This window comes from Musca vetustissima, unplaced genomic scaffold (assembly GCF_032173495.1).
Source record: "Musca vetustissima isolate MV318-11 ecotype Yass unplaced genomic scaffold, APGP_CSIRO_Mvet_v1 utg107060, whole genome shotgun sequence".
NCBI classification, from domain to species: domain Eukaryota; kingdom Metazoa; phylum Arthropoda; class Insecta; order Diptera; family Muscidae; genus Musca; species Musca vetustissima.
The window spans coordinates 102,340-121,868 of record NW_026889147.1 but is presented as its reverse complement, the minus strand read 5'-3'; the positions used below and the strand labels follow the sequence as shown (position 1 = coordinate 121,868).

The window sequence follows — 19,529 nt, the reverse complement described above, 5'->3', positions numbered from 1 at the left end:
TAGCACTGGAGAAAAAAAAAAACAAAAAATACTATTTATTATTTTCTTTTTTATCCTTGTTATCCGTGGGACAATTTATGATTGACAACAACCGCCGAGTAAAACTTTAAAACAACGACTAACTAAAGAGATTTTAAAAATGTAATTCATGACCTGTCTGTCATGCGGCAACGTCAACTTGACATCGATCCGTGTGTTAGTAGTAATGTCATCCTTTTGTGCAACACCTCCCTCTCCCCCATCCACTTTAGACGACTTTAGCCATTGGTCAAACAAGTTTAAGGTTAAACCCCCTACTTGGGGGGGCTGCCTACGGTCTACTGTAGGTGGTTACCTATCAAACATTATTTATAATTTAAAACGCTGAGTAAACAACCGAAAAGAGAGAAATAACCATTTGGCCACAAATCTGTGTCGTGAATTGTGCTACAAGAAAACGTGGAGACAGCAAAAGAAAACAAACTATTGAAGAAATACGAAATAGACCCGAATTTAGTTAAAATTTTAATTGAATATTTAATGAAATAGAGAATATATTTCGGTACGAAGAGATAGAGGGGAAACAAACCAAGGGTATTAATTTTTAGATGCACGCAAGTGGATGACCCTGAAAAATTACATGTAGAGTGGCAATTTTTTTTTTGGCATGAGAGACACTGTAACTTTTTAGAAATTAAAATAAAACTAAAAAGAGAAAAACTATAGCGAAAAGTATACACCATGCGCCACCACATTTGTTTTAAACATTATAATGGAAAAAAACCCCTTCGACGTATTATCCGGTATTTACTTCATGAAATGAAACCAAAAATTACACATTAAAAATTTTAAAATTTTGAACATTTTTAACTGGTATTCATTAACCAGTATGGCAAAGACTCAAATCACTAAGAATCGTATTTTAACGCATAATAAATAATATATGAGTGCTATATTTAACAAATAATTGTCATTAGGAATTTTCCAACTTTGGCTATGTTAATAAAAAAGTAGCAAACATGAATCGGGATTTGGGTTCTGAGAATCCTCAAGAAATTGAATATATGCCATTACATAAAAAATTTAACGTCTTGAAATTTAGGCTTTAAAAATCCAAGCTTTCACATCCAGGCTTTAAAAATCCAAGCTTTCACATCCAGGCTTTAAAAAATTCACGTCTTGAAATCCAGACTTTAAAAAATCCACGTCTTGAAATTTAGGCTTTAAAAAAACCACGTCCTGAAATTTAGGCTTTAAAAATCCAAGCTTTCACATCCAGGCTTTTAAAAAATCCACGCCTACAAATCCAGGCTTTAAAAAATCCACGCCTTGAAATTCAAGGTTTAAAAAAGTTAAAAAATTCTCGCCTTGAAATCCATACTTTAAAGAAATTTTTAAAAAAAAATGAAATCCAGGCTTAAAAAAATCCTCGCCTTAAAATCTTGGATTTAAAGAAATCTTTAAAAAATTGAAATCCAGGCTTAAAAAAATCATGAACAAATCCAGGCTTTAAAAAATATTTCAAAAATACTCCTCTTGAAATCCAGGCTTTAAAAAATCCACGCCTTGAAATTCAAGGTTTAAAAAAGTTAAAAAATTCTCGCCTGGAAATCCATGCTTTAAAGAAATCTTTAAAAAGATGAAATCCAGGCTTAAAAAATCCTCGCCTTGAAATCTTGGCTTTAAAGAAATCTTTAAAAAATTGAAATCCTTGAAATCCAGGCTTAAAAAAATCATGAATAAATCCAGGCTTTAAAAAATATTTCAAAAATACTCCTCTTGAAATCCAGGCTTTAAAAAATCCACGCCTTGGAATTCAAGGTTTAAAAAAGTTAAAAAATTCTCGCCTGGAAATCCAAGCTTTAAAGAAATCTTTAAAAAGATGAAAACCAGACTTAAAAAATCCTCGCCTTGAAATCTTGGCTTTAAAGAAATCTTTAATAAATTGAAATCCTTGAAATCCAGGCTTAAAAAAAAATCATGAACAAATCCAGGCTTTAAAAAATATTTCAAAAATATTCCCTTGAAATCCAGTCTTTAAAAAATCCACGCCTTGAAATTCAAGGTTTAAAAAAGTTAAAAAATTCTCGCCTGGAAATCCATGCTTTAAAGAAATCTTTAAAAAGATGAAATCCAGGCTTAAAAAAATCCTCGCCTTGAAATCTTGGCTTTAAAGAAATCTTTAAAAAATTGAAATCCTTGAAATCCAGGCTTAAAAAAAATCATGAAGGCTTAAAAAAATATTTCAAAAATACTCCTCTTGAAATCCAGGCTGTCTTGCCAGATTCCTTTCCCCACATAAAATTTCTTGATGTTCGGGTTTTAACTACGGCCTCTTGAATGACCAGAAAACATACAAAATTAAAGTTGTTGGTCCATTTCATTTCCTAAATATTAACGGATTATTGCAAAAAACTAATGGGGTATCCTTTGGCCAAAAGCGGTCCTATTTGCAAAATTTGGTGACGATTGATTCATAAATGTGGCCTGGAGCGTGTTGGTCCAGGACCAATATTTCGTGCCGTTACAAACTCTTGAGCCACACAAAGAAGTTATAATACCCCTACAACACTATTGAGTAGGGTATGATGATATATAATTCAAAAAATATGTATACGTTCACTTTTGAAACCACGAGATGGATAAACCTGTATAATTAACCCTTCAATCATAGTTATTTTTCCTCAGTAATTATTCATTTCTGTGATTAAAAATTCCATGGAAAGCCTTTTAACTCATATTTAATAAAACAACACAAAACATAAATAACAAAAATTTAATCACACCAAAAACAAACAATTATTTACAATCCATTTTATTTAAATAGCAGTGACAATAAAAAGCCATTGAATAAACAAAGGAATGAAAAATAGAAACTGAAAACGAAAAAAACAGATTGCGATGACACCCCATTATTAGTTAATTAAAATTCAATAAAAGGAAATAAACAAAAACACATGTTTTATTATGCACCCGAACATACACATACACATGCAAGCACACACACATAGAAAATCAAATACTAAATAATTTTCTTCTCAAAGTCAAAAAAGGAATATCCACCCGCCCACATAAAATCAAAAAAAAAGTTGAAGAAGGTCACAAGAAAAGAAAACTACAGTACCCCATTACTACTTACCTTGGTCGCTTAGAAGTTGTGATTCCAATTCTTCGGCGCCGAAATTTTTCAATAACTGTCCATAGTTGAATGTATCTTTGAGGTCATTATTTGTTAGATATTGTTCTGGTGTTTTACCCAACTGAAATAGATGACAACAAATATGAATGAAAAATGTGTTTATTGGAATAGTAAAGGAATATGAATCATGTTATTGATTATTCAACTCATAATTGAGAGATGACATCAAGTACATACGTATTGGTATGAACATATGTTAATTCCCAAGAATTGTCGTACAGCCCTAGATTATTAACACTTTGGCAAATGAATATACTTGAAGACATTTACTCGTAGTACTTGTGTAATTGATGAGTAATTAAAGTTGATTATTATGACAAATGTAAGTGTGATTCCAAAGATATAAAAGGAAGGAATAATTCACCAATTTTCGGAGATATGGCGTGATCATATGTTTGCTGGGGGCCCTATTATACTAGAAGAGATACCTTCATATAATCATTTGTAGCTTTCTTGTATTACATGTATTTTTAAATTTCTACAATAACAACGAATGAGGATTTGTTTGTAAAACATTTCAATATTAACCTAAGTTTAGACTTAGGCCCTCCCTCATTGCGTAGAAAACCTTCGTACTAAAAAAAATCAATCAACCATCTTTTACCGATCGTCATATTTTGATTGTCTAGATCGACTTAGCTAGTCAAGATATGACGAAAATTATAATTTGTAAGCACACTAGAAGCCATAATTTGTAAACACGCTACAGGCCACAGTTATGAACCAATCTTCACGAAATTTTTAATGTTGGTCCAGTTCTGATCAAAGAAGACCTCTATTGTTTTTGGTAATGAACGGTAAATGTTTTGGGGTTGATACGGACTAAATACATTATTTTTGTCTGTTTTTCTCCTGTCTGACCATGGAGAAAATAATCAGTCAATATTTAGCGGGTCAAATGGACCCAGACTTTTATGAGAAAAATGTGAATTTGATTTGTTTTTTCAAGTATCTCTATAAGCCACAATTATAAGCTGAACACCACAACACATTACTCTTGAAGGTAAATCTGGCCAACTAGCTAGATCATCGGTCCATATTCAGCGGTTCTAATCAATGAAGATTAGAAAGCTGACCTTTAAAACTCGACTTTGCAATTTCCTGAAAGATTCAAAGTCGACTTCGACTATTAGAATTTTCAATACAAAAAGTCAATTGGTCGAAAGTGTATTTACTCATCCCTAATCTGAAAACACAAATTGGTGCTATTATATGTCATGGACTTCTACGATATTGAGGACTATAATATTTCTTGTAATGGTGGTGCTATTTTTTGTTCACAAAATTGTATTCCTTGATTCAAATATATTATATCTGTGAATATTTCATAATTTCACTTACATTATCCAATGCCTTAGGATTGGCGCCCAATTGCTGTAGAACATTATAAAAATGTCCATTGTCATTTATAACTGCAGCATAATGTAAAGCAGTTCGTCCATCATTATCCGTTACCGAAGTCGTCTCAGGGAAACGGGCAGACAAATATCGTACAATATCTGAAAACAAAACAAAAACATATTCGAATTATATTCACTTTCCAAATATGAATCTCTCTGTGTAAATCCTCCAACTTACCACTATGACCAAATAATACCGCAACATGTAGTGGCGTTGCACCATTCGGTGATATTTCATCTTTGGCAATGGCAAACTTTCGTCGATCCAAGGCTTGTTGCAGATTTAATAAGCTACCACCGCGGGCAGCCTCATGGACTCGACGGATTTTATCCTGTAAATTTAATGTTAATATTTTTTGTAACTTATGATAGGTTTATATTGGCCTTCAAAACATGATTTATACTATTTATTTAAAATACATCATAAGGTGTAGGGTATAATATATTTGTCATTTCATTCGCTGAGACCCCTAAAATATATGTATTCTTCATCGGAATAACATTCTATGTCGATTAGCCATGTCCGTCTGCCTATTTAAATCTCTATCCTTATTTAAGTATTTAATATTTCAGATAGAGCTTGGAAATTTTAAATACACTTTGTTGCTATCGCTGGTATTGACGAGACATATCGATCTACCTTATATTTATTCGATATATTGGACACGTTTTTCAAACGTGTTGGCTTTAAATTTATACTTTGGATTCTTATTGCGTGAAAAATCTTTCTTACCAAAAATATCACCGGCTGTATTTGGTCTTCGGGCTGCTTGGAAGGTGAAAAACATATTTCCTGAAATATGTCCATGTAGGTCAATATTTTTATTGATCTCTTTAGATGTCTTCTTCTTCCTAAAGAAGTGCTGAAGATCTTCTTCTTACTTTAGAAGAGGTGGAGGTCTTAGTCTTCCTATAGATGAGCTAGAGGCCTTCTTCATCTTCCTATAGATGAGCTGGAGATCTACCTCTTCCTATAGAGTAGTTGGAGGTCTTCTCCTTCCTTTAGAAAAGCTAAAGAAGTGCTGAAAATTTTCTTCTTACTCTAGAAGAGGTGGAGGTCTTCTTCTTCCTATAGATGAGCTAGAGGTCTTCTTCTTCCTATAGATGAGCTGGAGATCTACCTCTTCCTATAGAAGAGTTGAAAGTCTTCTTTTTCCTTTAGAAAATCTGGAGGATTTATTCTTCCTATAGATGCGCTGGAACCCTTCTTCTTACTGTAGGTGAGCTGGACGTCTACTTCTTCCATAAGAAGAGCTGAAGATCTTATTACTGTAGATGAGCTGGAGGTCTACTTATTCCTATAGAAGAGGTGGAAGTCTCCTTCCTTTAGAAGAGCTGGAGGTTTTCTTCTACCAATGGAAGATCTGGGGGTCTTCTTCTTCCTATAGAAGAGCTGGAAGCCTTCTTCTTACTGTAGGTGAGCTGGACTTCTACTTCTTCCTTAAGAAGAGCTGGAGGTCTTCTTCCTGTAGAAGAGCTTAAGCTCTATTTATTCCTATAGTAGAGCTGAAGTCTTCCTCCTATGGAGGACCTGGAGGTCTTCTTGTTCCTATAGAAGAGCTGGAAGCCTACTTCTTCCTATATATGAGCTGGAGGTCTACTTTTTACTATAAAAAAGCTTCCAAAGTCCAGTCCATTTTCGGTGTTTGGAAGATCTATATGTCCGTGTTTTGGCATACCCCCAATATAATGGCCCCACCCCATTTTCGATGTTTTGAAGGTCAGCAAAGTTCTATATTTTTACAGAGCCCACTTTTCAAGGTTTTATCCACATTTATAATTAACACAAACGTACGTTTTCGGTATGTTGAGGGTCCTAGCCGATGCTTCCAACCTGATTGTTTCTTATTTAGTATTCCGGAGGAGAAACCCTTTACAATGGCTAAGACACATCATGATGTATGGAAAGTTCAGACTTTCCGTACTCTACGACATTTTTCCTCTTTTAAAAATAAATCAAGTTTTGAAGACCCATCAAAATTATAGCACTTACCATATAATTTGGTACATTACGCAAAAATGCCTGGATTTCCGGCTCCTTGGCTTTCACATTCAATAGCTTCTGACCGTCACCATTCAATACGATTTGGGCCAATTGTTCCATATCACCAGAAGCTATGATTCTGCTGATACGTGATTCCTTTGGATGTTTGAGTTTTATTTTGGTTTAACATTTTTTTTTTTTTTTTTTGAGTTGGGAATGCAGGAGTAGTAGGGTTCGGTGATGATAAAATATGATGGCGTTATATATCAAAAATAAATATAATTTCAATTTTTGTAAAAAAAACACATAAAATATAAAAATGAAAGAAAAAACAAATATAACAAACCCAATAATACACAAAGGACAAGAAAGACATAACAAATGAAGAAGGTGCATGGTGCTTTAAGAAAAGGTGCCCAAAGAAAATTAAGAAATTAAATTTTGTTTATAGAAAGAATCAATTGGGAATGAAGAAAAGCTTCGGTATTAGAAGAAAGTGTATGTGCCAAATATCTCTGAAGAGAACTTTTTTTTTGGAATAGAAAGTGGCAATGTTTCGAAAAGGTGCACCATTTTGACTGATTCAACGAAAATGTGTGACAGACAAGTGTGTGCTTTTGACAAGACTACGACGCACAAGGTCTTGTTAAAACTCATAAGAAATGAAAATATCAAAGATTGCAACATCAGCTTCAGTATTGTTTGTTTGCTGAGAGGAATAAAAATAAACAAACAGGACAACAATTGGAGTTGGTTTTTGAAAAGTTATACTTCATCATTATCATGATCATCAAGAATAGCAGCTTTTTGTGACTGAACTGTATTATCATCGGCAACTCCCTGGACAAAACCTTCAATGGCCAGTGATGAGGTGGGTGATTCAGTGCCATCGGCTTCATCTTGCTCAGCTTCATCTTGCTCAGCATTTTCTTCCTCTTCTTCTTGTTTATTATCATTTTCCTCAGTTTCGTCGTTAGTGACGTCATTATTTAGCTCATTTTCGTTTTCATCTTGATTTGCAGAGTCTTCGCCCACCGCCTCTTCCGTTTCAGTTGCCTAGGAAAAAGTGGGAAGAATTTTTCTTTGGAAAGGAATTCTAGATTTTTTCGATTTTTTTAATGGCCAATTCAGCTAAAATGCAACAAAATCTACTATAATATCTAGGGTATTCATGCACTAACTACTTTACTATTACTTATATTCGAGTATATCTACATTCTTAGGTCACTATTCTACGACTTGAATGTTCTATAAATAAATTCGTTTGGAGCTTACTACATGGATATTTTTTTCAAATTTTACATACCGTATAATACATCGATTGGGTCTAGAAGAATTTCGATATTAATATTTTTCATTTAGGAAAGGCTGAAAAAAGGCTTTATTTTTAAACCATATATAGGAGGTGATGCAAATGTGGTATACCCATTTGTATTTAGATTGGCAAATTTTTATTTTTTATACGATTAAATTGAAATTTTACACTTAACATGCTACATGTGTTGTCTTTCCATGTATCAATGTGAAAATAATATTATTCTTACAATTTAAGAGATATTTGAGAAAATATTGGAAATTCCATAAAAAGTGATTTTATAAAAAGTGCAGGTAATGTGGTATACCACATGATGTTAATGTGGTATATTATAATTTTCACTTCCAATTGATATCATAAAAAATTTATTGTTTTTAATGAATGCGAGTTAGCTCGAGATTTATGTCTATTAAGATTTTTAACGGATACGTTGAGTGCAACTTTAATTTTTATTATATAATAATGTCTACACATGACAATATTTAATTATTGCATGGAGAACTTGTTAAAACTCATAGCCTATGTTTTTCATCCTTGTAATTCATGGTAGACTCTCGTAGAGTACAAATGTTTCACATAGTAATGAGATTTTGTCTAGTGCTGGCATTTTTTCATGCAGAATCAAGGTATACCACATTACCAACACTTGTGTTTACTGAAGAAATGTCGAGTTTTTTTCCTAAATTGGTGATTATGTGGTGCAATCGCGCATATTATTTGATTTTTAGTTCATACTAATTAGTTAAATGCTTTAGTAATAACGATTAAATTACATCCGTAAAACAAAAAAATATTTTTAAACTTCAACCGAAAAAAAGTAAATTTCATGAAAAATTTTATTTTTGGTACTGATTCTCAACGTGATTTAAATAAATTAAACAGATCATTGCTGTCTTATTTTTTTGAGAACAGCAAACAATAAAACATGTTTCAGTTATTCTAAAAATTTCAGTTTACAAAAAAAGTGACTATACCACATTACCAACCTATACCACATTTGCATCACTTCCACTAAATTTGTCATTACTCCTCATATATAGGCTCGGATAATCGTGGAAAAGGGCGATAATAAACAAAGATATAAAGCTTTTTCTTATCTAATCAAAAATTGTGGCCTAAGGCATTTTTTTCTTCTGAGTATAAAATTCTACGCCCCCTGTCCCAGCTCGTAATATTTCAGATACATCATTGAAGGGTATTTTCGAAAATATAGCGACCTACGATTCGGTATTGTCCCTTCTTCAAAGAAAATATCTATATAAACCACAGTTGGCCTAACCACCGCACGCGTGCAAATATCACGCGAGAGTAAATATCACTATTCTCTCACACACATTCAACTGAACCAATTGAAAAACCATTGACACACACACAAAGACAAGTGCGTGAGAACAGAATTTTTTACGCTCTGCCCATGCCTGATATAAACCTACCTTTTTAACATAGCCCCCGTATAAAGTTCCAGCACCATTTTAGGTATTGAAAGGGTTGTTGAGAGATTTCAATTAATTTACACATTTCGGATTCGTGGAGAGTTAAAAACCTTATTCTCAGAAAATGGGGTATGGTGGCTATTTAAAACATTGAAATATTTTGAAAATTTTCTGGAATGAAGTTTTTTATTCACCAGAAACCCGAAATGCCGAATTACTGCCCTATGTTGGGTTTAAAACATCGTAAATGTGGAGGAACATTTATATAGGGACTCATAGACATATATCAACAAAAAATCTACAATGATCTTTCTTACGCCGAATAGTTCGATATTGAAAATATGTCGAGATGCCTTTATGGGCCTATAATGAACATTTTGTGCAGACATGTTTAAAAACCTGAACACCAAAAGGTAAGCAAATTGGTTTTAAATGCGCTAAAAACATTAAAAATACTGAAAATGGGCCGAGGCCTTTCATGATGGATATGACCCAATATGGACTATTTGCTACAAATATGGTTTATACACATCTAGAGCTCGAAATACCAAATTACAGCCACATCGTTGCTAAAGCTTCTAGAACATTTAAAATACCAAAAAAGTGGGCTGGATCTGATTATTTGGCTCTATGTCAAAACATGAACCTATATTGGTGATTTTCTGTATGTATCCTTTTAAAAATCTGATTTACCACCTCTTCTTATACTGACATACTTTCCGAATATTGCTAATATTCAGTTCAACCCGTCTAATTACATGTCCAGATTCCCTTCACCGTGGGTTGTGTTGTGATGTTTGGCTTATAATTGTGGTCTATAGAGCGGCTCAAAAAAAAAAAAACAAAAAAAAATAAGTTTTTTTTCTGATCATCACCGAAAGTTATAGGCCTTTTCCTTGACCATAGCTGGAACCTAATGGAAAAATTTCAAAGCGATCAACGCTATATTTTCGCCCTATAGTGTGGTAATGAATGCGTAAGTACATGTAAATATTTATCTGAATGCGTAAGTACATGTAAATATTTAAGGGAACCAAACCCATTCGTGATTTTAATCAATACCAATACTTTTTAAGGTTTGTAACTTTGCACATATATATTTGAAGATTTAAAAAGGAAGAAAAATAATTTACAAAAATTTTTTGTTGTTGTTTTGTTGTTGTTTTTTGTAATTAAAGAGAATTCCTTATTTTTGATGGCGGGCATGATAACTCCTCACTGGAACATCGGAATCCGAAAATTCCAACTGTGTTAGAAAGAGTACATGTCTGGCCCGCGTATGAACTATGATCATTGACTTCGCTCTAAAATTAACAAAATGGCGGACCTTTGAAAAAATATTTTTGGAAAATCGCCGATTTTTGACCAAAAACCAAGTCAAAAAATAAGGAAGATCTTAGTTTTTTAGTTATCGTGCCCTCCATTCGCAAAAGAGAAAAACGCGTTTAAAGTTTGAGAAGCCCTTCACCCGTCACTTGATGCTGACACAATAATTGGGCTATATCTTCAAGAATCCTTGAGATTTTCACTAGAAATATTGAAATTTGACCCGTTATATATAGACCGATCTTTGTGAAAACAAGATCGGGCCCTTCTTCATGTAAAATTTCGCGATGTTCGGGCCATAATTGCGACCTCTGGAGCAACCAGAATACAACCTTAAATATTAACCCATCTTTACCAAAAACATTCATTGGCCAGAACCCATCCTATATACAAAATGCCGTGACGATTGGTCCATAACTGTGGCCTTTATCGTGTTTCCAAATTATAATGGACAGACGGACACATATGCCTAGATATGGGTTTATGTCTAATATTTAGCGGCGTCACAACGCAAACGATTTTATTATATTTTTTTATTATATATTCGATTAATCCATAAATGATTCAAGTATTAAAAACGTGCCCATATGGCATTAAATGCGTTCATTAAACTCATTGGCTCAAACCTTGCAAACCACAATATTTTTATACCCTTCACCACACTGTGGTACAGGGTATTATGTCTTTGTGCATATGTTTATAACAGGCAAAAATAATCGAGATAAACCCATGGTTGCTTTTGAGAATATGCATAGAATCACTTTCTGAGTCGATTTATGCATATCCGTCTGTCCGCCCGTCCATGTATTTTTGTTAACATAGTACAGGTCGCATTTATGATCCGATTTGGATGAAATTTGGCACAGGTCACTTAATTGGCCCAAGGACGAACCCTATTGAAATTGGAGAAAATCGGTCCACGTTTAGGCATAGCTCCCATATAAGGGTACCCCCCAATTTTCGGTATTTTGAGGTTATTTAGCACGTTTTTTAACTGAATTCGCTGAAATTTGGTACTTTGAGTTCTTATTGGGTACCAAATCTCCCTACTAAAAATTATAAATATAGGTCCATTTTTTCGGATAGTCCCCATATAAGGGTAGCCCCAATTTTCGGTATTTTGGGGGTTTTGATCGCATTTTTGGACCGAATTCGCTGAAATTTGGTACTTTGAGTTCTTATTGGGTAGCAAATCTCCCTAGTAAAAATTATAAATATAGGTCAATTTTTTCGGATAGTCCCCATATAAGGGAGCGCGTTTTTCAACCAAATTCTTTGTAATTTGGTTTTTTATACCCTTCACCACACTGTGGTACAGGGTATTATGTCTTTGTGCATATGTTTATAACGACAAAAGGAATCAAGATAGACCCATGGTTCCTTTTGAGAATATGTCCCTATATATCTTTTGATTTGCGCGAAATTTGGCACAGCGTACTTAATTTAGCCTAGAATGATGTGTGCTAAGTTTCGTGAAAATCGATTCAGATTTAGATATAACTCCCATATATATTTTCGTCCGATTTAAGGAAAATGGTGTACCAAAGTCTCTGTATACCTTTCGATTTCCACGAAATTTGGTACAGCGTACTGAATAAAGTCTAGAATGATGTGTGTTAAGTTTCGTGAAAATCAAAGTGGTGAAGGGTATAATATAGTCGGCCCCGTCCGACTTTACCACTTTCCTTACTGGTTTGACTATCATTTTGGTACCTCTACATAACTATAAATAAAACAACGATATTATATATTCTATTTTGTCACAGCTGAGATATTAATTAGATAAATTGTATACAGTATCTCTATCCACTTGTCATTTTCGTTTTAATTTTTAAGTGTCATATTTAAAATACTACGTCGCACAACACTGACATATTTACTAGCATTCAATATGCCAACGTCAATACAACTCTAAAAATAATGTATTGACTTGAAACTTGTCAGTGTGGTGTCATATCGCAAAGTTACAACTGACGCTGAATAAAAATACTGAACTACAGAAATTCAGAAGACAATTCACCTGTTTTTTACCGCACACATAAATTGCATGCTTAGATGCCATTTTAGATAGCGCTGTAGTTTCGCGCCATGAAAAACGGGCGATTGTTTGACAGTTATGGCAAAATCAAAAAACAAATATATATTGCAAAAAAAAACAACAACTATTTCTAGGTTAAAATTCTATGAAAGTCAATATATTAAACTAAATAGGTATAAATGTACTATTATGGAAATAACTTTTAATTTCATTTTAAGGAATGCTATGGAAAAAAATCAATATTGTAGGAGATATAAAAAATATTTAGAGATTACTATAAAATTGAAAGTTTGCAATAAATTTAATATGTAGAAGGAAGTTCTTTAGAAATTTCCATGCTTAATATGCATAAAAAATATAAAAAATTACTTACATGTCTCATATATTGCGTTATTTTATTAGCAGCCTAAAAGTATGCTTTAGACATTCTCAATTGAGTCTAACAAGTATCATTGAGACCTACATGTTGTCAAATTATTGATATCACTGTGCAAGAAAATGTTGGGATGGAATATTACTTATTGGGGTGAGAGCCCTTAGCGAGTATATTAAGAATCCAAGAAGATAGGTCAACTTTTTGCGTTATGATGTGATTAATTTTTTGCTGGTAAGTCGAAACTAGCATTAAGAAAACGCCCACTACTTTGTATGCGGCTATTACACGGTATTATTGGAATTGCATTTTTTCAATCAAATCAAATGAGGAATATTTTTTGTAAAACATATCCTTCTGCTATCTCGAGTCCTTGTACGTCTAGTATGTTCTGTTTTCCCGCCATAAATGAGACGAGATTGTCTGGCCTCCTATTATTCTACAAAAATCTTGCCCCAAAAGACCAAAAATCAAGGAACCTATAACGACCGTTTGTTCGAGTTTGTACTATAAATGATTGATGTGACTGGTCATTTTGAATTTTGGTATGTATGGTTCCGATAAATCGATAGGGATTGAAATGACAAAAACTCTATGAAACAACATGTACACTTTTAGAAAACTTGAGTACAGTTGATGACGAATATAAGATGATCAGAATAAATCCACTTGCACCATAAAGTGGAATGTATATTAAATATGTCATGTAGGTTGTAACACCTCGAGATATTATTGATCAGACTAGAAAATTCCATGTCGAGCACTTTTTGCTACAATACCTAAAATGTTTGGTATTGCAAATCAGGTATATTAGTCCTAGTCCGCGCTTTAAAATAGTCGGTAAATTAGATATTTAAAGGTTAGATATTTAAACGTTTTAGATATTTTAAAGGTTTTAGCCAATTTTTTAACCGAAGTGGTTGTAATTAGAGATCGCGGCTTTTGTAGATTGACACACATATATGCAGAAGATTTTCCATATATGTCCATGTTATTACTCGATATAAAGTTACCGCTCTGTTATCTATATTTTGAAGGAGGGTGAAAAATATATTCATTTTCAAAATTTAAAGGTTTTACCCACATTTTCCGGCAGAAGTGGCTGTAATTTGATGTTCCAGGGCTTGAAGGCCGACCTATGGCTATATAAAATGCTAGTTCCATGTTTTGATATAGCACTCTTATTAAGGACCCGCCCCATATCCGGAATTTTTATTGTTTACTTTAATGTTTTCCTACCGAAGTGCCTGTAATTTGGTGATCCGGAGCTTTGAGGGCCGTCATATATCTATGCAAAAATGTAGAATATAGTACCATGTATCGATTTTAAATATTTTTACCGAATTCATCCACCAAAGTGGTTATAATTAACATTCGGTGTTCTTAAACGGTGAGCAATATTTTTGCTGGAAGTGTTCATTATAGCCAACTCCATTCTATATTTAGACACATTTTCCTACTGAAGTGCCTGTAATTTGGTGATTCGGTTTTCGAAAGCCATCATATGTCTATGCAAAACATTAACAATATAGGACCGTATTTTTTGGTATTTCCGCTCCATTTTTTTGGTATTTTAAAGATTTAGGTTGAAAGTTTGAAAGATTTTTGCTTAATTTCCACAACAAAATGGCCAAAATTCGGCATACCGGTTTCTTGGAGGGTTAAAAAGGATTATTCGGAAAATGTTCGTTTTAGCTCCATGTTTTGATATAAACTCCATTATAAGGACTGGACCTATTTTTGTTATATTGAAATTTTTAGTCGATTTTTTTTTTCTGAAGTATAGATCTATGTTTTGATGTAGCCCCCATATAAAATATCCGGTTTATTTTTATTTTGAAGATTTCAGCCTAAAATTTTGTAATCAGGATGTACTCGCAGTATAACTCGGTATTGCAGTGAGCGGAGCAAAATAATCGGACTGGGCCGACCATAAAATACCCTACACCGAGCACGGGCTATATTTCATAACATTTGCACGCTCTTGAGCGAATAGGGATCAACAGTCCCTCTTTCTTACCCTGGCATACTTTCCAAATTTTGTTTCACCGGGATCTTGGTAGATTTGACCCATGGAAAGTTTGTGATATTCGGCTTATAATTGTGGCATCTAGACCGACTAGAATACCGGATAAAAATAAAGTTTTCGGTCCATTTTAAACCCTAAATATCATCTGATCACTACCGACCTGAAAGGCGTCGACCTTGACCATAACCAGAAATGCAAGCAAAATTTCCAACCCATCAACGCCACATGTCCGTCCTCTAGCACGGTAATGGAAATATTAAACAACATCAGAAAACGAAGACATCTGTAAGTATCAAAACAGTCATGCTTATTCTATAATAAGGCCGCATAATCATAATTGTGACCTCTAGAGCGACCAGAAAACAGACAAAAATAAAGTTTTTGGTCCATTTCATCCACTAAATATTAACCGATCATTACTAAATTGACAATTGGTCCATAACTGTGGTCTGTATCGTGTTTACAAATTATAATGGACAAACGGACAGACAGACACACATGTCTAGATCAACTCAGCCAGTCGAGATATGATCGGTATACTTAAAGGTGGACCAATAAAAAATATTCTGAAATAATTTCCAATTTTGATCAAGTCATTTATGCTATAAACATTTAGCAAAACACCCTTAGTTAAGGTTAGAATCAATATTATTTTCCACATTAACCGGAAAAAATTACATCTATTAGAGTTTCTAATTAATAAATTTCATAATAGACCTAGAATAGAATTATTATTGACGATCTATATTTTCTGAATTAATACATCCACTTTCAATATTCCCTAATAACATTTTATCCCTTACAATACAATTATTTGCCAATTATAATATCTAAAAAATTTAGAATAAAATCCACATACAACAAACATTTCAAAAAAATTTTTTAGATATTTTTTTTTTATTTCGAACATGTTCTTCATAACATAAAGAAGATTTTAGACAATTACACACAATAACTTCAAGGAAAAATTCAACTAAATTATTACAAATATATATATATTGGTTACTTAATTTTATTATTTAATTGATAGAATCATGTATATATGTATGATGCTCTTATTAGACCACAAAAATAGAAGATAGAAACTACTGTGCCATAGAAATCACACACACATACAAAGTTTATGGAACTACTTCAAATAGGAAACATTTTTTGGTTGGTTTTTTTTTTAACTTATCACTTAAGTAATTAGATTTGCTTATTTCATAAAAATCGTATACGAATCCACAGTGCAAAGGTATTTGTTGTTGTTTAGTTTTTTATTTATTTTTTGTTATTGTTAAAAAGAGAATAGATGGGGGGAGAGGTTGGTGAGTTAGGTGTGAGAAGTACATTTGTTGTTTTGATTAACGAAAAAATAGGTTTGCAACAATCCAACACTACTTAGAAGTTTGATAATCAAATCAAAAAAACATTTCGAAAGAATTTAGAGAGTGCCAAATTGTACCTCATCATCTTCGTCGTCTTCGCTACTATTCTCACCACTACCACCCGGGTGTGGCTTAGACGATTTACGACCACTGCCCTTGCCATTTAGTTTGTGTTCAGTTTTCGGAGTAATGGCAGCATTACCTACAACAATATCGTTCGTTTCATTTTCATTCGCATCCTTTTGGGTGTTATTTTCCTCATCGTCATCCTCCTCGTGCTCGTTTTTGTTATTTTCATTTTCATCTGAAGTGGTAAAAATATTTTTTATTTTATTGGAAATATCTTTAACATTTTCTTTTAAATTATCCGTAATTTCATCGAATTTATCACTAATTTCTTGTTGGGTTTCTTTGAGGAAAGCTTCGGTAGTTGAGAGGTCTTGATCTTCTTCTGATGCTTTGGGGGATTTGGTAGGTGATTTTTGTGGAGATTCTGAGGATCTGTTACCATTTTTGTCATCCTGAGTTTTATCGTTATCCTCGTCATCTTTATTAGTTGTGCTAGCTGTTGCATTGTTATTATTTTCGTCTTCTTCTTTCACTTCGGTGTCCTTCTTATCGCCATTTGTAGAAATTTCATGTTGGTCCTTTTTAATTATTTGTGTAGCATCTAATAGCTGAAAGTTAGAGCTTTCATTATTAGTAATACTTTCTTTTTTGATTTCTTCTTCCACTTTTTCTTCCTTTTCTTCATCTTTTTCTGTAGTATTTGCTTCCTTTTCATTTTGATTGTCATCTGTGTTGGTTTCATCTTTGAAGTCTTTTTCATTATCCTTGGCATTTTCTTTAACTTCACCTAACACATTTTCATTTTCTGTATTTTTACTACTTATCTCTTTCACCTTTTCATCAGGTTTTCCCTTCGTTTCAGCTTCTTCTTCTTTTGTCGATTCAACTGTACCATCTTCATGCTTACCGTCATCCATGGGTGCCACATTTTTATCACCATTCTCTTTATCTTCATTATCATTTTTAGGATCCTTATCAAGGGATTTATCAATTTCGTGTTTATCCTCTTTTTCATCTTTTACATTATTCTCTTTGTCATCTTCATTTTCCGAGTCTTTTGAGATTTCTACCAGTTCTTCTTTTTTACCATTACTCTCTTTTTCATTTTCATTCGCAGCTTGCTCTGTTATTTGAGCTTCATGAGCTTTTATTTCCTCCTCTCCTTTTTCTTCAACTTTCGTTGCAATTTCCTCTTTGCCCTCCATTTCCCCACTTACTGTATCACCTTCCTTGTTATTATCGTCTACTACTTCCTCTTCTTTGTGCTCACCTTTTTTGTCGTCATCCAACACAACCTTATTTTCATCTTCCTTGTCTGCTGTGTCTTTATTTTCCTCTCCCATTGTTTTACCATCCATTTCGTTTTCATCTGAGGTGGTATTTTCTCCATTATTATCATCATCTTTCTTAGTTTGGTCCACACTTTCTTCTTCTTCTTTATCATGACTTTCTAGATCTATTTCCTCTTCTTTGGTCTTAGTTTGAGTATCACTGCTTTCAATTTCCTCTTTGGTCTCTTCAAGGCCATTGCTATCATTTTCCTTCTCTTCGGGTTTTTCATCTTTTCCTTCCTCTTTTTCATTTTCTTCTTTGTCTTTAGATTCCTTTTCATCTTTTTCGTTAACTTCCGGTTCATCTTTTTCCTGAGCTTCCTTTCCATCCTCGTCTTTTTCATCCGCTCCTCTACTCTTTTCAATTACAGTTTCTTTACTATTCTCCTCATTATTTTCACTCTCATCTTCGTCAGTTTGTTTTTCACTTTCCTCGATATCCGCTTCCTGTGTCGTATCCGGTTGTTCGTTGTCATTGGTCGTGGTGGTGGCATTCGTTTCATTTACAGACTGTGTTTGTTTCTGTAAAAAGTAAACAATTGTCGACTGATTTCTTTCGTCTTTTTCTTGTTTTTGTTGTTGTAGTTTTTTGAGGGATTTGTTTTTTGTTTTATTTTTTAAGAACCTCTGCAGTTTTTAATAGGGAGATTTTAAGCACAGAGAAATATAGAACAAAGATGTTAAGATGATATGGTCGTTAAAATTTGAAGGAGGTATTTTAAGCTTAATATAATTAGGATTTAAGAGAGAGAGAGAGAGGAGAATACCTACTCAGTAATGAAAGAAGAATGTCGTAATTCTATCCATAGAAAACCCGTCCTTTCGTCGCCTTATTAGAAAACATACTAAATGTATTCCATGGAAATTTTCCTATCCACTGGATGTCTAAGGACGTTCTCCTATTTATAGAAGACCTGCTAATTATGTTATATACATGAAAAATATTTGTATAGTAGCATTAGGCAAGCTACTGCTCGCGTGCTCTCTTGGCGAGAAATATGTGGAACATAGTTTTACAATGGAAACTAATGTAAACGCGTCCTATTTAGTTGGATATCTATTGACGAAGTGTTATGGTCATATTATTTGTCACAGCCTAGTACGGCTCATCCAATTACAGAAAATGAGTAGAAAATTGAGAGCCTGAGGTTCATACTTTATCTGAATCTGGTATTTTGGTCTCATAGAGAATGATATGAAAGTAAAATTTTGTAGTACAGATCATTTGTTTTGATATAGTTCCATGTAGAGCTTCGCCCATTTTTTTATTTGGAATCTTCAGTGACCTTTGCTGACAAAAGTGACAGCAATTCGGCATTTTCAGGGGATAGAAAACCTCCTTGCAAATAAAAAATGGACAGTGACCATATATCGTCCTCTTAAATTTAAGATATTTTAAATGGCATATCCCCATTTTCCGATGTGGGCGTAATTTGGCATTTCAGTGTCGCAGAGGATTTTATATATATAGGCCCATAGTTTGATATAGTAAAAAATTTTAGAAATTTCACAGATGTACATATGATAAATCTGGATTTTTTGTAGAGGGTGCACAATTTCGGCCCTGTTGATGGGAAATTTGTAAAATATTTGTTAAGTCGGTAAATCAAGATCTACATTGATCATATTGTCACTAATAATACGCTTTCATCGAAACGTTGACCGTTAGTGGGAGAAGATGTG

At 33.4% G+C, this 19,529-nt stretch overlaps 1 protein-coding gene across 1 annotated transcript in view; it reads right to left on the bottom strand.

Moving 5' to 3' along the window:
- Positions 1-3,118: 3,118 nt before the first annotated feature.
- The window catches only part of LOC133336859 (uncharacterized protein DDB_G0290685-like), a gene marked incomplete at its 3' end in the record, with an annotated part of 41,593 nt that continues 25,182 nt past the window's right edge, over positions 3,119-19,529 (bottom strand). The window contains exons 9-15 of the mRNA XM_061545132.1: positions 16,797-18,368; positions 16,524-16,724; positions 7,334-7,618; positions 6,572-6,718; positions 4,757-4,910; positions 4,520-4,677; positions 3,119-3,239 (exon numbers count right to left, since the gene is read on the bottom strand). Coding sequence (XP_061401116.1) covers positions 3,119-3,239; positions 4,520-4,677; positions 4,757-4,910; positions 6,572-6,718; positions 7,334-7,618; positions 16,524-16,724; positions 16,797-18,368 — 2,638 coding nt within the window. The remainder of the gene's footprint in view (positions 3,240-4,519; positions 4,678-4,756; positions 4,911-6,571; positions 6,719-7,333; positions 7,619-16,523; positions 16,725-16,796; positions 18,369-19,529) is intronic.